Here is a 20,129-nt window from a genome sequence, read left to right as displayed (position 1 = left end):
TCGCGTCATGAATTTGCTCTACCACGGCGTTTGCATCGTTACATAAATAACATTCGTTGCCAGTGCATTTTCACACAAACTTCCGGGTATCTCCAGTAATACATTTTTGTTGAATAACTGTTCAAACACTATAATAACGCGCTGGAGATCTTGTTTAAACTTTCGAGCACGGCAGGCGACACAACTCGGAGCGCGCGGCTTGAGGTCATTTGGCGTTAAGAAGTTGCTTTTCATTCTGTTTATTTTTCGATATGAAATAATGTTTAGTGCCGGCTCGTCATCATGATTTTCGTGACTCACGCTACCATTCGCACTTCAGCATAGGAAGCGAAATATGTTTGACGCAATCCTGTAACAGCTCACTAGCGTAAGCGCAGTTCTGTACATTATTATGCGTTTAATTGTCAAGCAATTTCATAGGTTTTGAGAGCAGAGCAAAAGATGAAGCTGATGGACGTGAGGTGCAAGACTATTTGGGTAAAACACGGTGCTTCGACTCTCATAGTACATGTTTCTACTGGCATGTACGATGCTTGTCGAGAGTCTTTTGGGAAAATATTTTCGGGCTATTCCCAAATTACGTATGCATTACGAAGCCTGAAGTTTACCGAAGGTTGCAATCGCTCACTTTACCGTGTTTCATGCTTTTACGGCTGCAAACACTATGAGTTGTTTACATAGCCTGATGTACGCCGAAGCGGCTAATTGCTATCGGTGGTGCTTAAATGATGGGGACGTTCAATAAAGCTTCGCTTCTAAAAAAGAAATGTGATTGCGTCGTCGAGACCCGTTCGCATCACGTAATCACTAGGTTCACCTTTATTCAGCTATAACGAAACAAACCTCCATCGCCTATGAGCAGTGTGTCGTCCCGTAGCTTGAAGGTCCTGGGTAAGATTCCCATCACCCCCCACCCCTTCTCACACACACACACATTTATTTGTCGCTTAATTACTTTCCTTTACAGTAGTTTCATTTAGAATTTGGCGTCAGTCCGAATGATTTGATCCTGAATTTTATTGTTCTCTCAGGATTTTTCGGTCGCTAACCTTAAACCACAATTACGGCGAATTATTCGACACAGGGCTCCCAACTATGTCGCAATAATATTGTGTGAATTCGATCGGTGAAGCGATAGTTAACTGATGGCACAATGTCTTCAAATACAGAGGATCGGTAAATTAAAAACACCAGCCGGTGAAGCTTATCACAGTGAACCTGGGATCAATATTGTGGCTAGCTATTTAGCGCTTTGTAGGCAGCCGCTGGCACGCATGTGGATTAGTTACTTCTAGATGGCTGCGCTGTCATCAAAGTTTTTGCTGCTATACAGATGGGTTCATTTTAGCTGTAGATATCGCAGAAGAAATCGAAAGAAACAGCCTCTCACGTGCGGAGAATGCGTAAGCCTGCCAAAATTTGGGTTGGCCCAACTAAACTTCAAAGTCACCATTGAGTTGGCCACAGTGAAATAATGTTGGACACTAATTTTGGTCAAACTCGGATGATGCCAAACTCTGGGGGCCTAGTGGGCAAAGGTTTCTCGATGGCCCACTTAAATTTTGAAGTCAGTCCTGCGTGGGCCATGGCCTATTACTAAATTTACCAATTATGTAGTTATTGAATCTTATTGGTTTGCGGACACCTTCTGCGCGGAGAGACATTTCCGCCTCATGATCCTGCTAATGCTTACGCATTGAAAGAAAAAAAAAAAAACGCACGCGAACGTCGTTTGTCCATGCAGTGGCGTATGAGCAGGGACCACTCGTCTCCCAGATACACTTTCCAAAACGACCGCTAAGCGGCTTTTAGTGGTGCACCTATAGGCGGTGCACGGTGACTATAGTGTTAAAGAACCCGCTTTCCTGGCGTCCGCGTCAGCGTTGTCGGTGTTGAGCGAAACGTCACGGGCTGGTAGTTGGCAGGTGAGATGGCTGGGCACTGATTGGTCGTCGGGCTGTGTGACGTCACGAGACCACAAGACATGGCCGTGTTGGCAGGGGATGCGAGCTTGGGCAGCTAATTTCGGATGGGAGGGTGATGAAACCTAAGCCATCGGATCTCTTTGATCCCAAGTCAGACATGCCACTCTCAGAATCCGCAGGTACGCTCGCACGAATTGGCCAAAGCGCGACTATCTAATCTACGTCATGTGATCTCTCAAATAACGTGTTAGCTTACGGCAGTGTGCTAATTAGCACGTGTGAAATAAGTGAAAGAAATTAAGGCATCAGCGATTGCGGGAGTTGCAATATGTATCTACGCGAAATAGGATACATAAGGGAAGCCACAGACAGGGCCTTTAACACTGTCGGTTTGTCCACTTAAAAGCGCAACTCAAGTGCTGTCCAAATTTTTTTATATAGAAATAATGCGTCAACTAATATATCGAACTAATGCATGATCCCCTTAGAGTTTGACATTCCTGGGTTCGATTGCACTTTGCGGCGGAAACGCCGGATACTATTGCGGCGATATGATATGCTGTACATCCCCAAGTGTGGGTTGTGCAAGCTTGCCTTGGTCAAGTTCTCGGTGTGCACGTCCTGGAAGGTGATGTGGTAGAGCGTGGCCAGCGACACCGTGTAGGTGCCTTTCATGCCCAAGCCAGCGAGCACGATGGCCTGCTTGGCTGAAATGCGATAGCCGAAGTGGCCGATCACCGGGTAGAGCATCAGCACCGCGATGCACCTGGCAACGAAGAGTATGGGTGATAATGTCTTGGAGAATCTTGTTAGTGCTACAATGATTTAAAAAAAAAAAAGAAGCTGCTATGAGTAGAGCCGAAGAAAACATTTGGTTTGCTGTGTGGCCCACACTGCGCTCCAAGATTTCTGCTAAGATAAGAAACAAATACCTCGAAACGTTTTATTCACTGAAACTACAGTACACAACGTGCACCGCCCTTTACAGTGAGTTAGTAGTAAGAACCTTTAAACAATACACTGTTATTGTCTCACTGCACCGAGGTTCATATACGCGGCAACTGTTTCGCTGTTGGAAATCTTCTGCTCGTCGAAGGATCGCTCTTGACCGATTTATCTAATATTGATGAAGAAAAAATTCAAAGAACTGAATTTTGATCGAGTGGGAAGCAAGCGAGGTGTTGCAGAAATGTTTTATGAGCGAAATTTGACAATTGTTCTTTGTCAGACAAATTATTGTAATTGCTAGCATTGGGTGCGCCAAACAAACCTTGATGTTTGTTCAGAGCACGCCAAACTAAAGAAAATTTCTGTTGTCATAACAGAATTTTCGTGTGGTTTTTAACCTGCGATGACAATAGAAATTTCTGAAGTAATATAAGAAATTTTGTGGTCAGAACACGGACTACAGAACTAGAAAAGTACTGCAAAACTTCGAATAAACTTTGGCGACTAAAGTGATAAAAGGTGAAAGCCTAAGTGCTGCATTCTGCTACGAGACTGTTGCGCATGTAGCGATGAATGCTGCTACGAGTAAAGCGAGCGACTACTCTCTCACATTCTGCGAGTGCATTTATTCAGTGAATTCTGTTTGGCAGCGACGAGATCACGCTCCTTGTATCTTCGCAGTTGTTCTACGTTTACTGTTGTGTGGTTGATTTTACCGGGTGCGCGACATTTATTACGCACTGTCACTGATCAGTAATTATTAATTATTCAGTACTTAGTAGTTAATTATCCAGTAATTAATGAGTAATTATGAAATAATTAGTAATTGATTTGCATATGTCCATATAAGACACGCATTCGCGCATACTGTGATGGTGCTCTGTGATTGGTCGAAACCTCCATGACGTCATCCCGTATCGATCAATCAGAGCCGCCGCAAAAGCGTGACGCTTTTGCTAATGACAACGATCAGGCAATAAAGGCTTTCGCCTTAAAAATGGGAGACGTTACGGCACGCTAAGCCGATGTGATCGCGTTGACTCAGCTTCCCATTTGGGTCGACGACACAGCCTAGTGATCACTCTTTTAACGATGGTTTCAGATAACAGATGAAGACAAGCCCAAGCGCGCCCTAGGTTCAGAAGTTCCGGCTTTTGCAACTGTTTAGATGAGAGCATCAAACTTGTGAATAAGGCGTGGATGGGTTGCTCTTCTGCCGCAACGTCACGTTGACTTGTAGTGCACGGGTGGCATCTGAGGTGTCCTGGCCTATAAACAGATAATGCCCATCCCATCCTTCTGAAGAACAATATTCCCTTTTAATGCACGTTATGTGACACATGCAAACACTGGAATGGAATGAACTTGAGTTGCCGTAGTGGTCAGCGTCCTCGGTGCTGTTATAACGAGCTATATTCACTGCTCATTTCAGCGACTATGTATTTAAATAAATGTTGTGGGATGACTAGGTACTGCAAACTACAACATTTCTCGTTTATATCCGCCCATTTGCTCCCGTTGACGTCGTAAAAAACGGATTTCTGGAAACCCACTAGCGTTCGATATATAATCAGATATTAGATATTATATTTTGATGGCCACTAAAAGCTTGTTCTGTTTTCAAGGAATGTTGCTATCAGCAGCGTTTGTGAATATTTCAAAGCAGTACAGCACCTACGATGTAGTTGGCTTCTAGCATTAAGCTAAACCAAATGTTTCTCGACATGTGGCATATTTGAGTCGTCTGAATTGAGAATGCTCGTATTACGCACGCTATCAAGGAACATACGTTCGTATATGATGTTTGTCGACAAAGGACTCTGGGAAGTCTATACTAACCGCATGGCCATCTTGGCTACGTAGCTGAGGACTATATCCTCCCACTCGTAGCTGCGGAAGTAGTTGATGAGCATGAAGGCCGTGAACGTGGCGCAGATGAAGGTGGTCAGCGTCCCCATCCAGTCGAGCAACACCGACCAGAACCTGCGTAAACACCGCCAGGACATGTACGCACTATTGGGCAATTTTCTGGAGAGGCACTTTCTTTTTATATTTCAACGTATTGAGGAAAATTGACTTCGTGATTTGTCGTCTATTTTCATTTAATTGATACCACATTTAATGGTCAAACGCTTGAATTAAATCTAATTCGGCACACAGGCATCGTGTAGTCTAGCTTACGGTCAAAAATAACGCTGATACTTAAATGCGAGTTTGTTCGTATTTGCAGTGATGCCGCCTCCTGTGAATGTTTTGTATTTTTTTAGGGATCACCTCGAATCACAGAGTTTTCTTAAAACAAGGTGGAGGACCTTAGCATAGTTGAAATTTTTCAGATGCTGATGCTGCGTATCTGAGCACGGTAAAATATATATAGGTGCGGACACATCTGGCCGCGGCGGTGTCACATAAAGACCCCTGGTTCGTCTAAGCCCTATGAGATGGCAGTTCGCTCAGTGACCTGTGAAGCAGTGGGAGGCAATGCTTTTCTATAGAGAATACACGCTTTTTGAGGGCCATTTTCTCGTAAACTGAGACCAATGATGAGATAAAAATATTTTTGCAACGTTGTCTTTGTCTGTGTTCATTAGTAAGCGCAGTTTTGTGAATCTGCGGCTTCGTGCATGCTTAAATAAAAGCGCCGAAGGCGAAGAATTTTTCACATGGAGTTCGAACCTGCTGCATGAATAAGCGGCGGTACTTTGACAACAAAGCATTAACCATCGGTCGTTTCTCCCCCTCCTCTCACTTCCTCTAAATCATCATTTCTTTCTTTGCTTCTCTTTTTTTTTCTCTCTCTTTTTCTTTTATCCTCAGGGTACAGTACAGACTGAAAGGGAATTTCACAACAATGGAAAAGAACACTAAGCATAATTTATACAATACAAAACATTAACGGTACATATTATGGCTAACAGTTTTCTTGAATCTGCATTAGAGATTGACGATCAGTAATGTGATGTGGTGCGTCAAAGCAGCATATAAATCAGTTGATGAGCAAAAACAAATTACTCAGCGTTGTAACGAGTTTTTGAGCTGGATGGGATTATTGATGCTAATTGAAAATGAGGGGAAGAAATTCCATTAATTGCATGTTCTTAGAAAATGTGATTGTGGACATGTCACTGTATCGCAATGGCGCACTGAGACTGTTAGTGGTTACGACGACAAAAAGCGAATGGTGGTGGTTGCTGCACATACGGACCATGCACAGGGCCTAGTTCCTATTTTAAAGCGTAAACGTTGCATTACTTAACTAGTTCCTCACTTTCCCGCAGACGGTGCAGGTCAAGCTGTGCGCCGACAGCTTGTTATGTTAACGGAAGCGCCGGCGGTCGGCGCGCTAACTCGCTTCGTCACTACCTGTCTACAACCTGGACAAGATGTGTAAAAAGGCATGGCGGGAGCAATTGGTTAGGCGTCTCGAGAATCGCGCAGTCGTTCGTGCAGTCGAGGTTCGGGAATATATTGATGGCAGTTGGGCTTCCTTGAAGTAAAAAAGTCTTAAATCACGGTAGCATTTATACCGCTTTTCGTACCCGTAACTCATTCGTACTTTTGTTCGCTTGTTTATCACAATCGTTCACTCAGTCGTTTGCACGTTAGTGATTTGTGCGATATAGAAGCGGTACGAGGCGCTGTTACATTTCCTTCATTAAGTGGGTAAAAATACCCTATGAATTTTATTTCTATTTTTTCTCCCATTCGGCCAAAGAACGCGGTTTTCGCTTTCCCTGCCTATTTACGCTATCCAAAGGGAGAAAACTGTGCTTCTCCAGCGCTTAATGGCTGACTGATGTGCTGCTCACTCCACCATAATTCAACATAAAGTGCAACTTAGACCTTTTCATCGCTTCGTTCTTGGGATTTAAGTTACGTCAATAGTATTGACAAGGCAATGAGCTATTCTGGACTGCCTTTTTGCAGTGACGCAATGGGCACGGTTTAAGAATAAAGTGCTACGATATGCTGCTGGCGATGACGGCGAAACAGATCGGGCCATGCGAATGACTCGCGCCGGAGAAACACGCCGTGCGATATCAGCTGGTTGCTATCGCAACGACGCCGTTTATGTATGTGGTTTTTCTTCCGACGAAGATTCATCGCTACATCGATGCTGACGCTGTGATCAGCGGCCCGGTTTGGAGGCTCGTGGCTGGTACTTTCTCTGGAAACTTGCGTCCAGTGCCTCGCCCGTGCTGTGTCCCCACCTAAATATTCTTGCACTGTGCATCTGTGCAAGCAGCTATAAAAAGACGCCTTTATTCGACTTCTCCAAATGTGGAACGGCCTGAAGCAGTCCCCCTGAACACCTCATGTGACGTGACCATCAGGTGAGCTCCGACCTTTGTAGCATTCGGGGAGCTTATTTTGATACGGTGGCTATTTTATTTTCCACCTGTCCCCATAAAGTCTTTTTCCAGGCGCTTTGACATAGAAGGGACAAGGACAGAGTTACCAGTATCTAGCAGCTCTAAAGGGCTGTTGATAAATAGAAGAGGAATTGCTGCTTCGGTTCTCTTTATCAGCAGTAGCCGTGCTCACGATTCGAGGTAGCCCTCTAGCTCTGTGCACGAGATGAGTCGGTGCGAGGTGACCACCATGGTGTAGACGATGACGCCCGTCACTCCCGAGCTGTCGAACGTCTCGAGCAGGAAGAAGGTGAAGTAGGTGCCACACATGACCACCACGATGACCGCGTCGCTGCTGAAGGTGATCATTTTCAGCGCGGTCATGGTGGCAGCGCCAAGGACGCACCCTACAGCCACTGCCATGAGTTGGTTATGTATCGGAAATAGTATCATTTCTTGGTATTCTGCGAAAAGAGATAAAGTAAGAGGGGACTTAACACTGATGATCCAGGAGAGGATGCTTGCAGCGTATGATGCCCAACGCCAAGTTCAGCAAATTGGTTAGACAAGTATAAATAAACGGTGACCTTGGTGGGACATACTACCGCTCCGTTTAAAAAGAAATGCCCAAAAATTCCTTTGGCATGGTTAGAGCACGGCTGCTGTGGTTAGAACATGCTGCGGGCTCACAGTGGAATGCATCCACATATTGAACCCAGTGAGCACGCCTGCTTATTGTCAATCCTTTATTTCGTGCGTAGGGTTGAAACGCATTCACAGCAGCGTTTTCGAGTGAAAAATGTTTCATTAACTCAACTGGAAGCATACACGATGTAATAACCAACAGCCTTATCGGCACCTACGCGACAGTTTATTCTGACGATCGATAATACACCTTTGTCACAAGTTATTATACCCCCCCCCCCCCACACACACACACACGCACACACACATACACTCACAAGCCTATAGGCCGGGAAAAAAAAAATCGTCTGTCTGAGGTTTCGAATACGGTTTTCTACAAAGCGATGCGTACTAACACAGTGGTCGTAAGCGAAATAAGGGCAGCTACAAAGGTTAACAAGGTGTATTTGTTTTCATGCTGCTGCTTAAAGAGACGTGAAAAAGATCCATTGCTAAGGAACGATTCTTTCTTTTTAATTCCCTTTTTGAGGTGAAAAGAAGTCGCATTCGATATTCATGGAGAAATATGATCAACAGGCAGACTAGAAGGAACGACCTTTCGTTTGCGACCGGCCGAACTCGGCGTGCTCTTTAAGTAATAATGAATGATAGGTAGGCTAGAAAGCGTTTAGTTGTTTAGTTATATGCGCCGTTAATAGCGCTTGGAAAATAGCTTGCCGAGCTGTAACAAGGAGATTTTACGTTTGAAATTAAGTTCATTTGCATGCACAAATCAAATGTAGACTAGTTGACTTACGATTTGCATTTCCTTTGAGAAACCCAAAGACGCACCATGTCATGGCTGTACTGAACAGGGCCTCTGATTGGATCATTGTTGCAAGTACAGGATAACGACCTGAAACCACAGAACAGTTAAGTCAGGTTAGCTTTCAGCCATTTGACAATTTTAGTTATACAAAATGTTAGATAAAGCACACGTATCCACAGACCTCTTTAGCCCATGAGAAATAAGGCTGCTGAGAAAGGAAGTTTCAGTAAACATTTGGTATAAGCTGCACTGTTGTTTTCGACCAGAAAACTGTTAAAATTCATATGACCTGACCCAAAGGGTGCCGCCCTCTTGCCCTGCAGGTTCGTAAGCATTTTTTTTACTTAATAATGACCTTGCCAATGCCTTGAGGATATTTCCCTACGTACATACATTCATTGGGTTTCGTAAGCGATTTCAATAATTGAAACACCTGGCATGCTTACTGGTAGCCGATACGGCATACAACATTGTGCCGAAGAAGCTGCTTTTACTCAAGGGTACTATCATGAAATATTATCGATCAAACACTTGGCACACGCCTCTAATCGATAAATGTCGAAAAGTCGGCCCGTCACCTCCTTTCCGTTTTTGCACTCCAATTTTTAAACAGCAATGTGCCTTCAATTTCCAGCCACACACTGCCTTTACACCGCGACGAAAAAACAAAAATACGTTATTCTTCATTCAGCTTCAAGAACAGCATTGGCGTCCAGAGGTCGCCGGTGAGGAATCGCCATTCGTTATTTTGAGCCGGGATTCGGAAGCCAGACAGCAATCCAACCCGAGTGGTTCATTGGAGATAAGGCCGCACTCTTGACTAGTGATGACGGCACAGTATTCTCTGCACCAGCATTTTTGCTTATCGCCTGGTGCGACAGTGCCATTGCAGACACATGCGAACGCCGCAGTGACCACTAGCCAGCCGCAGAAGTTTGGTTTCGTCCACGAGGCGAGTATCTGACGTTGTCAGACACTGTCTTTCATCCTTCATTAATTTGCCGAGCTTGCTGCCTAGCCTCGTTAGAGCTGAATGCAGGCGGGCACAACGCGGCTTATCGTTATAAATTGGTCTCAGCAAAGCATGCAAGCTCTTTGCATTGTGCTAACGCGTATGAACACATGACTCGTCACATTTCACACTCTTCTGGCAGTGTTTCGTGGCTACCTCTGCATGGCGCTGAACCGCACCTGTTTTCCTCTATTCCACGAAGTGTACCGCGGCGTGCTGTCGCAGCTTCATTTCTTACATCGAGTTCTGTGATAGAACAGTCATCGTATAGATGCTATCAAGAGAGCATCCTTGATAGCTGGAAATATAGACGCGCATGTCGCCTTCTCTGTACCAGAGTAGTTCAGTCGGCGCTTGTCTGGTGTCGCACGACTCTATCGGGCCTCCGGTGGCCCGATAGAGTCGTGAACAGAAGCCATACTTCAGAAGCTACAACTTTGTATGACGTCAGCATGACGGCTGCGTCGAATAAGCAGCTGGTGGCTAGGCACACAAACGACAAGAATGCGGATCCTGCCGTCGTGGATAGCAATCACCACTCGCAGGACGCGCCGGCTAACTACTGGCTGCTTCACACAGCCATTGCCGAGGCACCGTCGCTAAACGAGCATGTCACGGACGCCTGAAAGCGGCGGCTTCATCCCCTAATCTATGCCAGAGGACCAAATGGATGCAAAATGAAAAATTGAAGCTTATGAAATACGTCCCTAATCATGGTGATGGCCAGAACTGAGGACAGTAAACGTGCGCACACAAGTTTCGAGTCGTAGCTGGGTCATCAAGTCGCAGGTAATGTGGACGTTGAAATATAGCTCTGTGAGCACTGAATTTGCTTTGCTTGCGCTTTCGCAGTGACAGTTACAAGGTGTGATAAGAATGCTCACCTCCCTAACACATGTCCTGCTGATTCGCAGTTCTTCTGAAGAACAATGGTAGCGAGACTGTTATAGGTCAGCTTTCTCTGCATCTAGACGTTTTAGACACGAATCGAGGGAGGGAGGGTTATAGGATGAAAAGGCATGGTAAACTGGGGGCATGGAATAAATGAGTTAAGAGAGAAAAGAAAGAGAAGAGAATATAAAAAAAAAACTGTAGTTTTCACTGCTCAGAAGGTACACACGGACAATGAGGAACACTATAGGGAGTGCGAGACTCCGGATCAGTTCGTATGACCTGGGTTTCTTTAGCGTGCGCCAACAACACGCAGCGCAGATGTATTGTTGTCTTTCTCTTCCAACTCAATGAGAGATGGAGATCAGCAGATGAATGTCGATACCACTGAATCACTACTGTTAAATGTGATTGTGTGTGTGCCCCTGACGAAGCACTGGAGTGGCGTACAGACTTCAGCGCGGCTCGGTCTTGAAGCGGATGCGCAGGAATATAGCAAGGGCAAAAGCATGTCATCCGATGAGCCACCGTTCCAGTTCTGTTTGCCTCATTACAGAAGCGAGATCCTCATCTGTGTTGAGTGTATGTCAGATAGAGAATAGCTCACCTAGAGCTGGAGAAGGTCAGAGGGTTGAGCGATGGTACGTTTTCTGCGATATGGCAGAGTATAAGTGTTATCTAAGCATTACGCTGTTGACTTCCGTATAGAATTAAGTATCTCGTTTGAACTCCCGACTTTTAGCTTGTGAATAAGGGGCAGTTTGTGGCCGCTCAGCGGCTAGGTGAAGTCGTCTACTGACCTTCTTCGAAGATGATGCCGCTCAGTGGCACCCGTTCGACGGAGCACATGAAGAGGCCGAAGAAGACGCATTCTCTCACGCTCCAAGTGCCGTCGGACACCTTGCGGAGCGCGTACACCGACGCCATCACGATGGTCATGCCTGGGAAGAGAGTCAGTCATTGCCATTTGTGCTTAAATAGAATACACAAGAGTTAGTGTGGAAGTCGTCATTACTGAAGAAAATGGCGTCAGGTATTCTACGCTTCAACCTATTCCAATCGCCCTTTCTTTCTCCATCAATGAGGAGCTTGAGGTTAGAAAATGTTGGCGCCCATTGTGAGTATAACGTTCATATGAAAAGCGATGTACCATTATTTTTTTTTCTCGCTCATTGTCAGTACTGCCACAGCTCCACTGTCACGCACGCATTGCAGTTTCTGCGACACCTAGATTGTATAGCTTGAAAAGGTATAATTCGTGCCGAAAATACAATTCAAAATTTAATTTCTACAAGTTGTTCTTTTCACGTACACTAAAATCTCAAACTGCTTTGGCGTATTTCGTTAGCCGGGAAAACATTTCGATTATAATGAGATTATTATGTTTAATTTGTACCAGCATGGGCAATATAAGGTTGTACGGATAGGCTAGAAAGATAAGCCTGCAAAAGCAGATTATAGGTACAAAAACGAGAAACGAAATCGGCACAAAACGCCCACCAGCGTGAAGAACGACACAGCTATTTAAAACTTGCTGTTTGCTACTAGAGGTTTACGCATACTTCTTTGCTTATGATATTTATGCCTGCGCTTTCATGAACTAGTGATCAAGCTATAGACAAGCTAAATGGAGACTACTGGGATAACCTTTCATCTTCTTGAGCGACCTGAAAGCACAAAATATGAGAGCCGGTGCACATTTCGACCGTCTAACGTTTCTGAGTACGTAGAACATTACGAAACCCACACTTGACCCCAAATTTTTTATACCACCGGAAAGGAGGCTACTAAGAAAGTAAGCTTCTCTAGAAGATACTAAAGATTTGCAGCGCTAAAAGACGACAGAGAGAAAAAAGATGCACAGGACGGCGCTACACTTTCAACAATGCTTTAATTCATGCAAACACACAGATTACATATGCAGCGGGTGATGGGAAGTTATCATGAGATGAGCTATAATCTTCCATATCTATCTAAAAAGGCATATTCATTACTGTGCAGCACCATGGTGACAGAACTCACGCAGCCAGACTCAGTTCTTTCAATATGATATGATTCTATGAGCTGTCGGGCGATAGCGTCCTTACATCGTTTTAATACGTCTGGCTGCGTGAGTTCTGTCACCATGGTGCTGCACAGTAATGAATATGCCTTTTTAGATAGATATGAAAAATTATAGCTCATCTCATGATAACTTCCCATCACCCGCTGCATATGTAATCTGTGTGTTTGCATGAATTAAAGCATTGTTGAAAGTGTAGCGCCGTCCTGTGCATCTTTTTTCTCTGTGTCGTCTTTTAGCGCTGCAAATCTTTAGTAACTATGAACCAACAAGCCCAGCTTGGAGTCTTCTCTAGAACAGTTACAATAAGCTGCACTCAGTTTCAGACCCCGTGTTTCTGAGGACCGACATAAATGAGGGAAACCAGATTCCTCACTTTCGTGCTCATTAAAACCAATATGGTTAAAAAAATACGTTTTCGTTAAGAATCATTAGTTTTAGATATTTAGCATCGATTTCGATGCTACACGAGCGGCAAGTTCAGTCTCAATATTATTAATCTAACATTACGATGTCTTAGCAACCATGTTGTTTCTCACAACCCGACTTCATTCACGTTGAAGCAGCGCAAGCGTTGCGGTGCCCTAGCTTTAGGGAGCGACTGCTGGCCTCCAGCGGGCGTAGAAGTTACGCAAAAACATTAGATTTTTAAAGTATGTTTTTTGCTGAGTGTCTGGATTTTCGCCAATAAGAAGCCGCTCTGCATGCCTGCTGTCAAAACTAGAAAATGACGTCATTATTTAGGGTTCACGCGTTCCCTAAGTACAAATGAGGTACGAACGTTCCTGTGTTCGCCAGCGGGCCACTGGAATTCGGCACCTGTTACTGCGTGATTCCCTTCATGAAATTGTTGGCAAGTTGTTTCGATCGGAATAGGGAAGGAGGGTGCACTGTAACGACGCATCGTCGTGACTTAATGCGGCAATGAAGCTGGGAAAGATTGCAGCCACTTACAGCCAAGCAAGTTAAAGCTGTAGCCAGTTATAGCCAATCATTCTCTACCGTTCCCCTAGATTTCGTGGTCGTCGTCGTCAAAATGAGTGGCCCCCTGACATAGCAAGACCACTTGACCAATTGTCAGCAATCACATGTGGAGACATTTATTAATATGGTCATTTGAACTGTTTATTTAGTAATAAGACCTATTAGCCATATCACATGACGATGTGTAATGATTCAGGGTTACACATGACATCCTTAGCGATTAAAGCGCGAACTCGTTTCGAATGATGTGAATACGCTCGTGGCGAGCGTGATGAGTGGCCTGGCGATGATCGTGAATCGTACTGAAGGTTCCGATGGAGAAGACCATGATCTCGACGTGGCAGCGGCGGAAGATGTAGTTGTTGATGCCCTGCGTGGTGTGCACTACGAAGGCGGGCACGAAGGCGCGGATGGCCTGCACGCCCACCACGGCGATGAGTCCGCTGCTTCGCCGCAGTGTGCCACTCGTCGACATGGTGCACAACAGCAGCGTGGTGATCAGCAGTAGCCAGCTCATGTACGGCACGCGCAGCTGCCTCTGGAACGCCTTGAAGAAGCCTGCATGCCGGATCCCGCTTATTATGAAGAATTCTATACTCTTGCGCAATTGCTGCCAGATATAAATTACAAATATTGGCAGCGCGCGAACATCATTAGGGAGATAGTTGGGCGAGTTGAATCTGATTCATGATCTAGTTAACGACAAGAACTAACTACATCATGAATCCTTACTAGAACAAGCATTTAAGTAACTTTTCTTGATTTCCTTTAAACCCTAGTTGAAATTGACACATGCAATGATACATTCCACTCTATCGCGTGCGCTATAGAGACTACACTAGACTGCCTATCATTCCCCTGGGCTTCGTTTAAAATGTATGCCAAGCCGTGGTGGCACAGTTGTTAGTGTGGTAGGTTTTTGACCTTGATAATGCGGATTCGATTTTGGTAGTGGCGGCAGCGATTCGATGAGACGAAACGCAAGGCGCGCATGTACTGCGCGATGCCAGCGCACGCGAAAGACCACCATGCGATCAAAATATGCGGAACCCTCCACTAGGGCGTCTAATATAGCCGATGTCACTTTTGAACCCCCCCTCCCCTATTTCCCAAGACAAAAAAAGAAGCGAACCGAGTTTAAAAAGTATGCTTTCGTAGGCTATTTGCATGTGGTACCATTAAAGTTCCCACTCTCCCGAAAATCCGACGTTAACGTTATGTGCGAGATATATCACGGACATTGCTCTGACAGGTTAGTAGTTGGTGGCTGGCGTCTCTGCTTTAGGATGGTAGGTATATCCGAATCCAGCTTTCCAGGACCCTCGCCTTCTGAGTCAGATTCATTGCACATAGGTCATACAGGTACGTTCATGCAGCTTCGTTAAGCGGGAATTCATGCTCGGGTGTTCTTTAACCAGGGACGTAGACAGAGTTTGATGGAAGAGCACCTCCCGAAATTTTCTGAGTATTTCATGCTCTTCCTTTCAGAATTCTTTTTTCTGTCCTTTCTGTGGACCGACGGCGTGCAAGTCAAGCTGCGGTACTGCCCTTCGTATAATATTGTGAGCTAAATAATATGTGCGAAGTATTAGAGCAAGAAATTAAGACATTAGTAATTAGGGGAGTAGCAAAGCCCGTTTAGACTAATAATGATCTGCGATGGAGTCGGCAAACGGAGAATGCAAGGCGAAAAATGGATGACATAGAAAAATAATCCTTCGTTTTCATTTCGTAATTTTATTCACGCTTCGTGATAACCTCTGCGTGTTTGGAAGTCTTTTGTAGAAAAAAAAAAAGAGCGGATAAATGGAATTTCGATTTTCGTGTGTCTGGGCGCTAACAAGCCTCGCTATTTCGCCTTCCCTTTTGCCGCCTAAATAAAATCCTACCATGTGAGTGTGTGCCCTTCTTATAGGCAAGCAGGTAGTCTCCTTGCTTCTAGAGAGTTAACAGAAAAGCGAGAAAAATGACTATGTTACACTGTGCGCAGTTGTCATGCGCTGAGAGAGTATTTTTTGCGACATGCACGGAACTAAGTCAGAGAGTACCTTATTCACACATGCGCTGATATTTCGCGCGACAGTCAGACAGCTGTCAAAAGCGGGTCCCGATTGAAGGACGAGACATTTACCACAGCTGTGCTGTGCTTGTGGGAAGAATTATGTAAATAATTACATGGAGGAAATGTCGAGCGCGTACGCTTGTTCTCGCTACTTTGCACGCTGTACGCACCAAGACGCTGACAAGTCTGCCGGTAGACGGTCGCTCGTCGCAGCTAATTAAAAGGCTGAGTTTACGTTGACTTCACACGCTGCTTGTCAGAGGCATTGCGTGGTGCAGCCGCTGCACCGTAATCAAATTCACTGCGACGTCACGGACGTCAGCGTTCGTCTAGAAACACTCATGTTCCTGGTTATAAAACGCTGCTAACCTTTACACACTTTGGAAACTGGATAACGTCTGCTGAAAAAGCCGAAGTAACCATGATCTTTACGACCGAGAATATGGCTAGTTGGCAAGATACTTTCGTGGGGGATTTCAGTTGCTATTGTCTCCTTTACAATTTCAGCAGATTAAGAAAACTGCTGTTTCAGTGACTGGGAAGGCCCGTTAACCGAGAAAATCGGAAAAAAAATTCAGAGGGCACTTTGGCTCACTAAAGTGCTTCAAGGCGGAAGCCTTCCTCGCCGTGCTGCTTAGGCATTGCCAGCGAGACCGTTTGGGATTGACTAGAATTGTGGCAGATGCGCCTTTGCTTTGCTGTCAACTAATTTTCTCTCATCTCTGTCAACTCTGTCAATTTTCTGTCAACTCAGGCGTCTCTCATAGCCTGAGTTGCTTTGGGACGTTAAACCCCACAAACCTAATTTTAAACGCCGTTGATGCCTGCTGCCCTGCGTCAATTTCTATATATGCTCTGTAGTGCGGCGTTCGAGAAAGATGCCTTGCTTGTGACTATTGATGAGATAGAAACTTGGAAAGGCGCCGCACGGACGCCTGGATCGAACGCCCGACGGGGTCAGCTTCGTATATGCGTGAATCTCCTGGTGTCGTCATCACCAGTCATGACGTCATGACCGGATGTGGCGGCATTGTCACTTCTGGTTACTCTACATGACCGCGTATGACGTCACGATGACGTCACATCCGGCTATGACGTCACGGCCGATGATGTAACCATGTGACGGCTATGGACGTCTCGAAACGTCTAACTACTACTATTGGTTAGAAATAGTTAACATTAACTAGCACTTTCAGAGTACTAGTTAATGTCTGGTTAGTGTTAGCTAAACACCCCTTAACTAGTAAGTGACGGTTAGTGATAGTTACGATGACCTCCAAATGCATGGGCGCCTACGGGCATCTGCTTAACTATTTTATTATTAGTCGTAAATTACCATAAAATTATCTTAAAATGCCCTAATCATGCCCCAATATCATCCGATTGCTATTGATTAAGTATCGATTCAATGGTGATTGGCATATGCCCATATAAGGCATGCACCCGAAACGCAGACACATTTGCGGACGACAGCATGAGTCATTAAAGGCTTCCGCCTTAATATAGCGACAACATCCCACTATGTTTTCCCCTTTCTTGCTTTGTGCTATGCAGCGAATAGGGTAGTGAACGTAATAGTATTAGCATTTTTCTAAACTTATTTGCTTTTGTGCTGTTTTATAAATGGATATCTGAGTAAAGACATATTTATCTTGGTGCTGAGTTTGTCTCCGTAGTGTTTTTCCGCGAGCGTCTTAACCCCCGAGCTAAAAGTAGTCAGTTGTCGTACTCACAGGCGATCAGAAGAAAGATCATAAACCTCAAATAGTCCTGCCTGTAGTTCTGTTCTTCACTGGAAAGATAAGAAAAATGGAATTTGAGTTGAACGAGGAGTTCATGGCATGGTCATCTCTAATATAAAGGAGGAAAAATTGTTATAATCATTATCGGGACACGTTCGTGCTCCAGCTCTCTCATGTCTTGAGGAATGCGCCGCGATGTTATGTAACTGAGAAACAAATATAGACCAGGCACGAATAGTTAAGTAATATTCACTGGAGCTGATCAGTAAGGTGGAATGTAACAAAGAGGAAAAGTGAATATATTTAAGATGTGCTCGCGTTTAAATCCTGCCTAATGGTGCAGATAGCGATAGTGTAATCAAATATGAGACAAGTTATCACCACTCAAACAACAGATAATTTCGAAGCATGAGCTAAAAGTACAATTTCCTTTGTTTTAAATGTATCTGCCATGAGCGAATAACTTGTGTGCGACATTTTTCACTGCCGCGTAGAAACAACATATGGCTGCTCTGTTTAAGTAAGGCGCCCTGCATATCCCGCCTTCCTTAATTGGTGCCCAAGAGGACCAAACATTTCCAACTATGTACATTCGACATTGAGCGAAAACTTCACAAAGCACGCGATGTTGGCGAGAGAACACTAATTCCATCTTGAAAACAATATATTCGAAAACATTTTCTGGGCAAAAACCATAATGCAAACTTGCCTATAGTTTCGTATTAAGACATCTCTCAAATGCATAATTCTCGATTAAAAAATACATATCTGAAAATAAAACGATTGAGCATCCTTGGTAGACGTGGACCTATTTTCCGACCTCGGCACGACCAGAAGACACATTCCTGTTAGAGATAACAGTTACACACCTACAGTCCTTTTTTCTAGGGCGAACCGGGTGTTTTGCTGCACGATGAAGGAGTTAGTGCACTTAAATTAGCTGAGAAGAGCAGGCAGAGACTGCAGGACGTATCTTGGAAGCATTGTGAGCGGCGGGACCGTAATAACGTGGTTGTATTGTTGGTATTCGCAGCGGCAAAATCTACGCCTCACGTATACGCTGCGATTGGCTAATGCTGCTTGACTAGATTCGTTTGCGGGTAGCAGGCGTTAGTCATACGTTGAATAAACGCGTTTTACAGCCTTTTTAGACCCGAATGCCATACAAATATTCGAAGCTTACTCTTCTTGAGGATCTCGAGTGTAGTATGTGTTGACCGGCTCCGAGACTTGTTCCATAAGTTCATCCCTGCGAATAAAAAAAGTCTTTGCTCAGTTAAAAGTGAATTACGAGGTGAAATACCAGGCGAAGAGAAAGTTCAGCCAAGATTGCATTTGTAAGTAGCCGGGGTGAAAAAATTATGGAGGACACTAAAGCTCCGCCTGTAAGTGTATAGCGCGATAGCTTAGGCTACCGGCCCTCATATAAGCTGTGCTTTAACCACGCCGTATGAACGCGCCTGGGTGGCTATAGGGGTAACGTGAACGCAAGTGTCATGACAGGCTGATTGCGACATCACCTTCCCATGTGGAAGGACAGGCCTGAGTTGACAGCGCGTGTTGAACGTCGTGTCGGACAACCCTACAGCCACTTAAGCTCAGCCGTGTCAGCTGCAAGTTACCGCCTGCGAGCTCGTAGTTTTTTACTCACGACACCAACGTAGGCGGACGATGACCGACGCAGACCGATGTTCGGTGAACTGGGTCTTTAACGTTATTGCGTTAAAAACGACACAGAAAAGTGAGCATGAGTGGCTAACGCAGCCGCTGCCTTGCCGCAATGCTACTTGTGATGCAGAGACGAACGTCGCGATCGAAAATTTCACAGTCGACGTATACAATGCGAACTAGTTTGCGCCGCCGAGAGAAAACCCGAAAAGACCAAAAAACCAAGATGTGGCAGGCGGTACGGGTCTGACAGAAGCGAGAGCGAAGTCAGCGTCAACGCGCAGAGGACGGACTTTCAGATCTCGCAACTGCTATCGGGACGAACTTCATGCTAGAATGGCGTCGTTAGAACGATAACGCAGGAAGCGTAAGCGCGAAGCAATTGCCCGCTCACCCCTACTGTTTAGCTTGGCCGCTGCCTAGTTCAGCCAATGTAGTTTTGCTTATGCTGCGATACACATGCCCAATCTTTAATTGCGGAGGGGTTCAAAGCGAGAATGCTAGCGTCGGGCAGCAGTCTCTGGTCGCAGAGACCAACGGGAAGCCATTTCGACTGAGGAAGCTGGCCGACACGACTGCCGTTCGTTCGCCACGACGCGCCCCCCTTTCGCGCCTGCCTCTTTTAAGACACTAGCTCCGGCTTGTGACCAGAAAGGAAGAGGGCAGTGGGACTTACATGACGGAGAGCTGGGACGAGAGCCTGCAGCACCGAGGAGACCGCGTTCTTCCTGGCTCGCGGCACGTGGACGCACGTCGCGAGGAAGAGAATTCCTCTTCTTTCTCCCTATGCATCGCTCGCGCCTTGGACAGACATACCCAAGGTAGATATACCCAGAGCCACATAGACCTAGAGCACTTAGGGGTTGACCTAGACTAGCCTAGGTGGCTCGGACATACCGCGTCTCGGCCAGACCATACCAGCCCTAAAAAAAGTTTTATAAAAAAATCCTCTTTATCAAAGAAAGCCATTGGAATGGCAATGAAACATAGACAAATAATTTCGAAGGTCTGAAAGGCAGCGCTAAAAAGT

At 45.3% G+C, this 20,129-nt stretch overlaps 2 protein-coding genes across 2 annotated transcripts in view; both read right to left on the bottom strand.

Annotated features, from left to right (window-relative positions):
• The window catches only part of LOC146185540 (sperm-specific sodium:proton exchanger-like), a 29,619-nt gene extending 21,936 nt beyond the window's left edge, over positions 1-7,683 (bottom strand). The window contains exons 1-3 of the mRNA XM_084606485.1: positions 7,419-7,683; positions 4,713-4,856; positions 2,520-2,691 (exon numbers count right to left, since the gene is read on the bottom strand). Of these exons, the coding sequence (XP_084462611.1) occupies positions 2,520-2,691; positions 4,713-4,856; positions 7,419-7,678 (576 nt within the window). The 5' untranslated portion in view covers positions 7,679-7,683. The remainder of the gene's footprint in view (positions 1-2,519; positions 2,692-4,712; positions 4,857-7,418) is intronic.
• A 500-nt stretch (positions 7,684-8,183) lies between these two features.
• Positions 8,184-18,673, bottom strand: LOC146185539 (uncharacterized). Its single transcript, XM_084607853.1, has 6 exons — positions 18,615-18,673; positions 17,423-17,481; positions 13,931-14,185; positions 11,382-11,522; positions 8,667-8,765; positions 8,184-8,191 (listed from the first exon to the last, which is right to left on the bottom strand). The coding sequence occupies exons 1-6, from the start codon at positions 18,668-18,670 to the stop codon at positions 8,184-8,186; spliced, it is 618 nt and encodes a 205-aa protein (XP_084463979.1). The 5' UTR covers positions 18,671-18,673.
• Between the last annotated feature and the right edge of the window lie 1,456 nt (positions 18,674-20,129).

The sequence above is a fragment of the Amblyomma maculatum genome, chromosome 6 (assembly GCF_055883805.1).
Source record: "Amblyomma maculatum isolate TAMU_Amacu chromosome 6, ASM5588380v1, whole genome shotgun sequence".
Classification (NCBI taxonomy): Eukaryota; Metazoa; Arthropoda; class Arachnida; order Ixodida; family Ixodidae; genus Amblyomma; species Amblyomma maculatum.
The sequence above is the reverse complement of the archived record's forward strand: the minus strand, read 5'-3'. Positions and strand labels throughout refer to the sequence as shown.

Bases quoted from the DNA above. Each gene is read 5' to 3' on its own strand.
- LOC146185539 (XM_084607853.1), bottom strand. From the start codon at position 18,670: ATGGAACAAGTCTCGGAGCCGGTCAACACATACTACACTCGAGATCCT. The intron at 14,186-17,422 runs GTGAGTACGACA...TCCGGCATGCAG, and splicing joins GATCTTTCTTCTGATCGCCT to GCTTCTTCAAGGCGTTCCAG. The intron at 11,523-13,930 runs GTACGATTCACG...CTCTCTTCCCAG, and splicing joins CTTCTCCATCGGAACCTTCA to GCATGACCATCGTGATGGCG.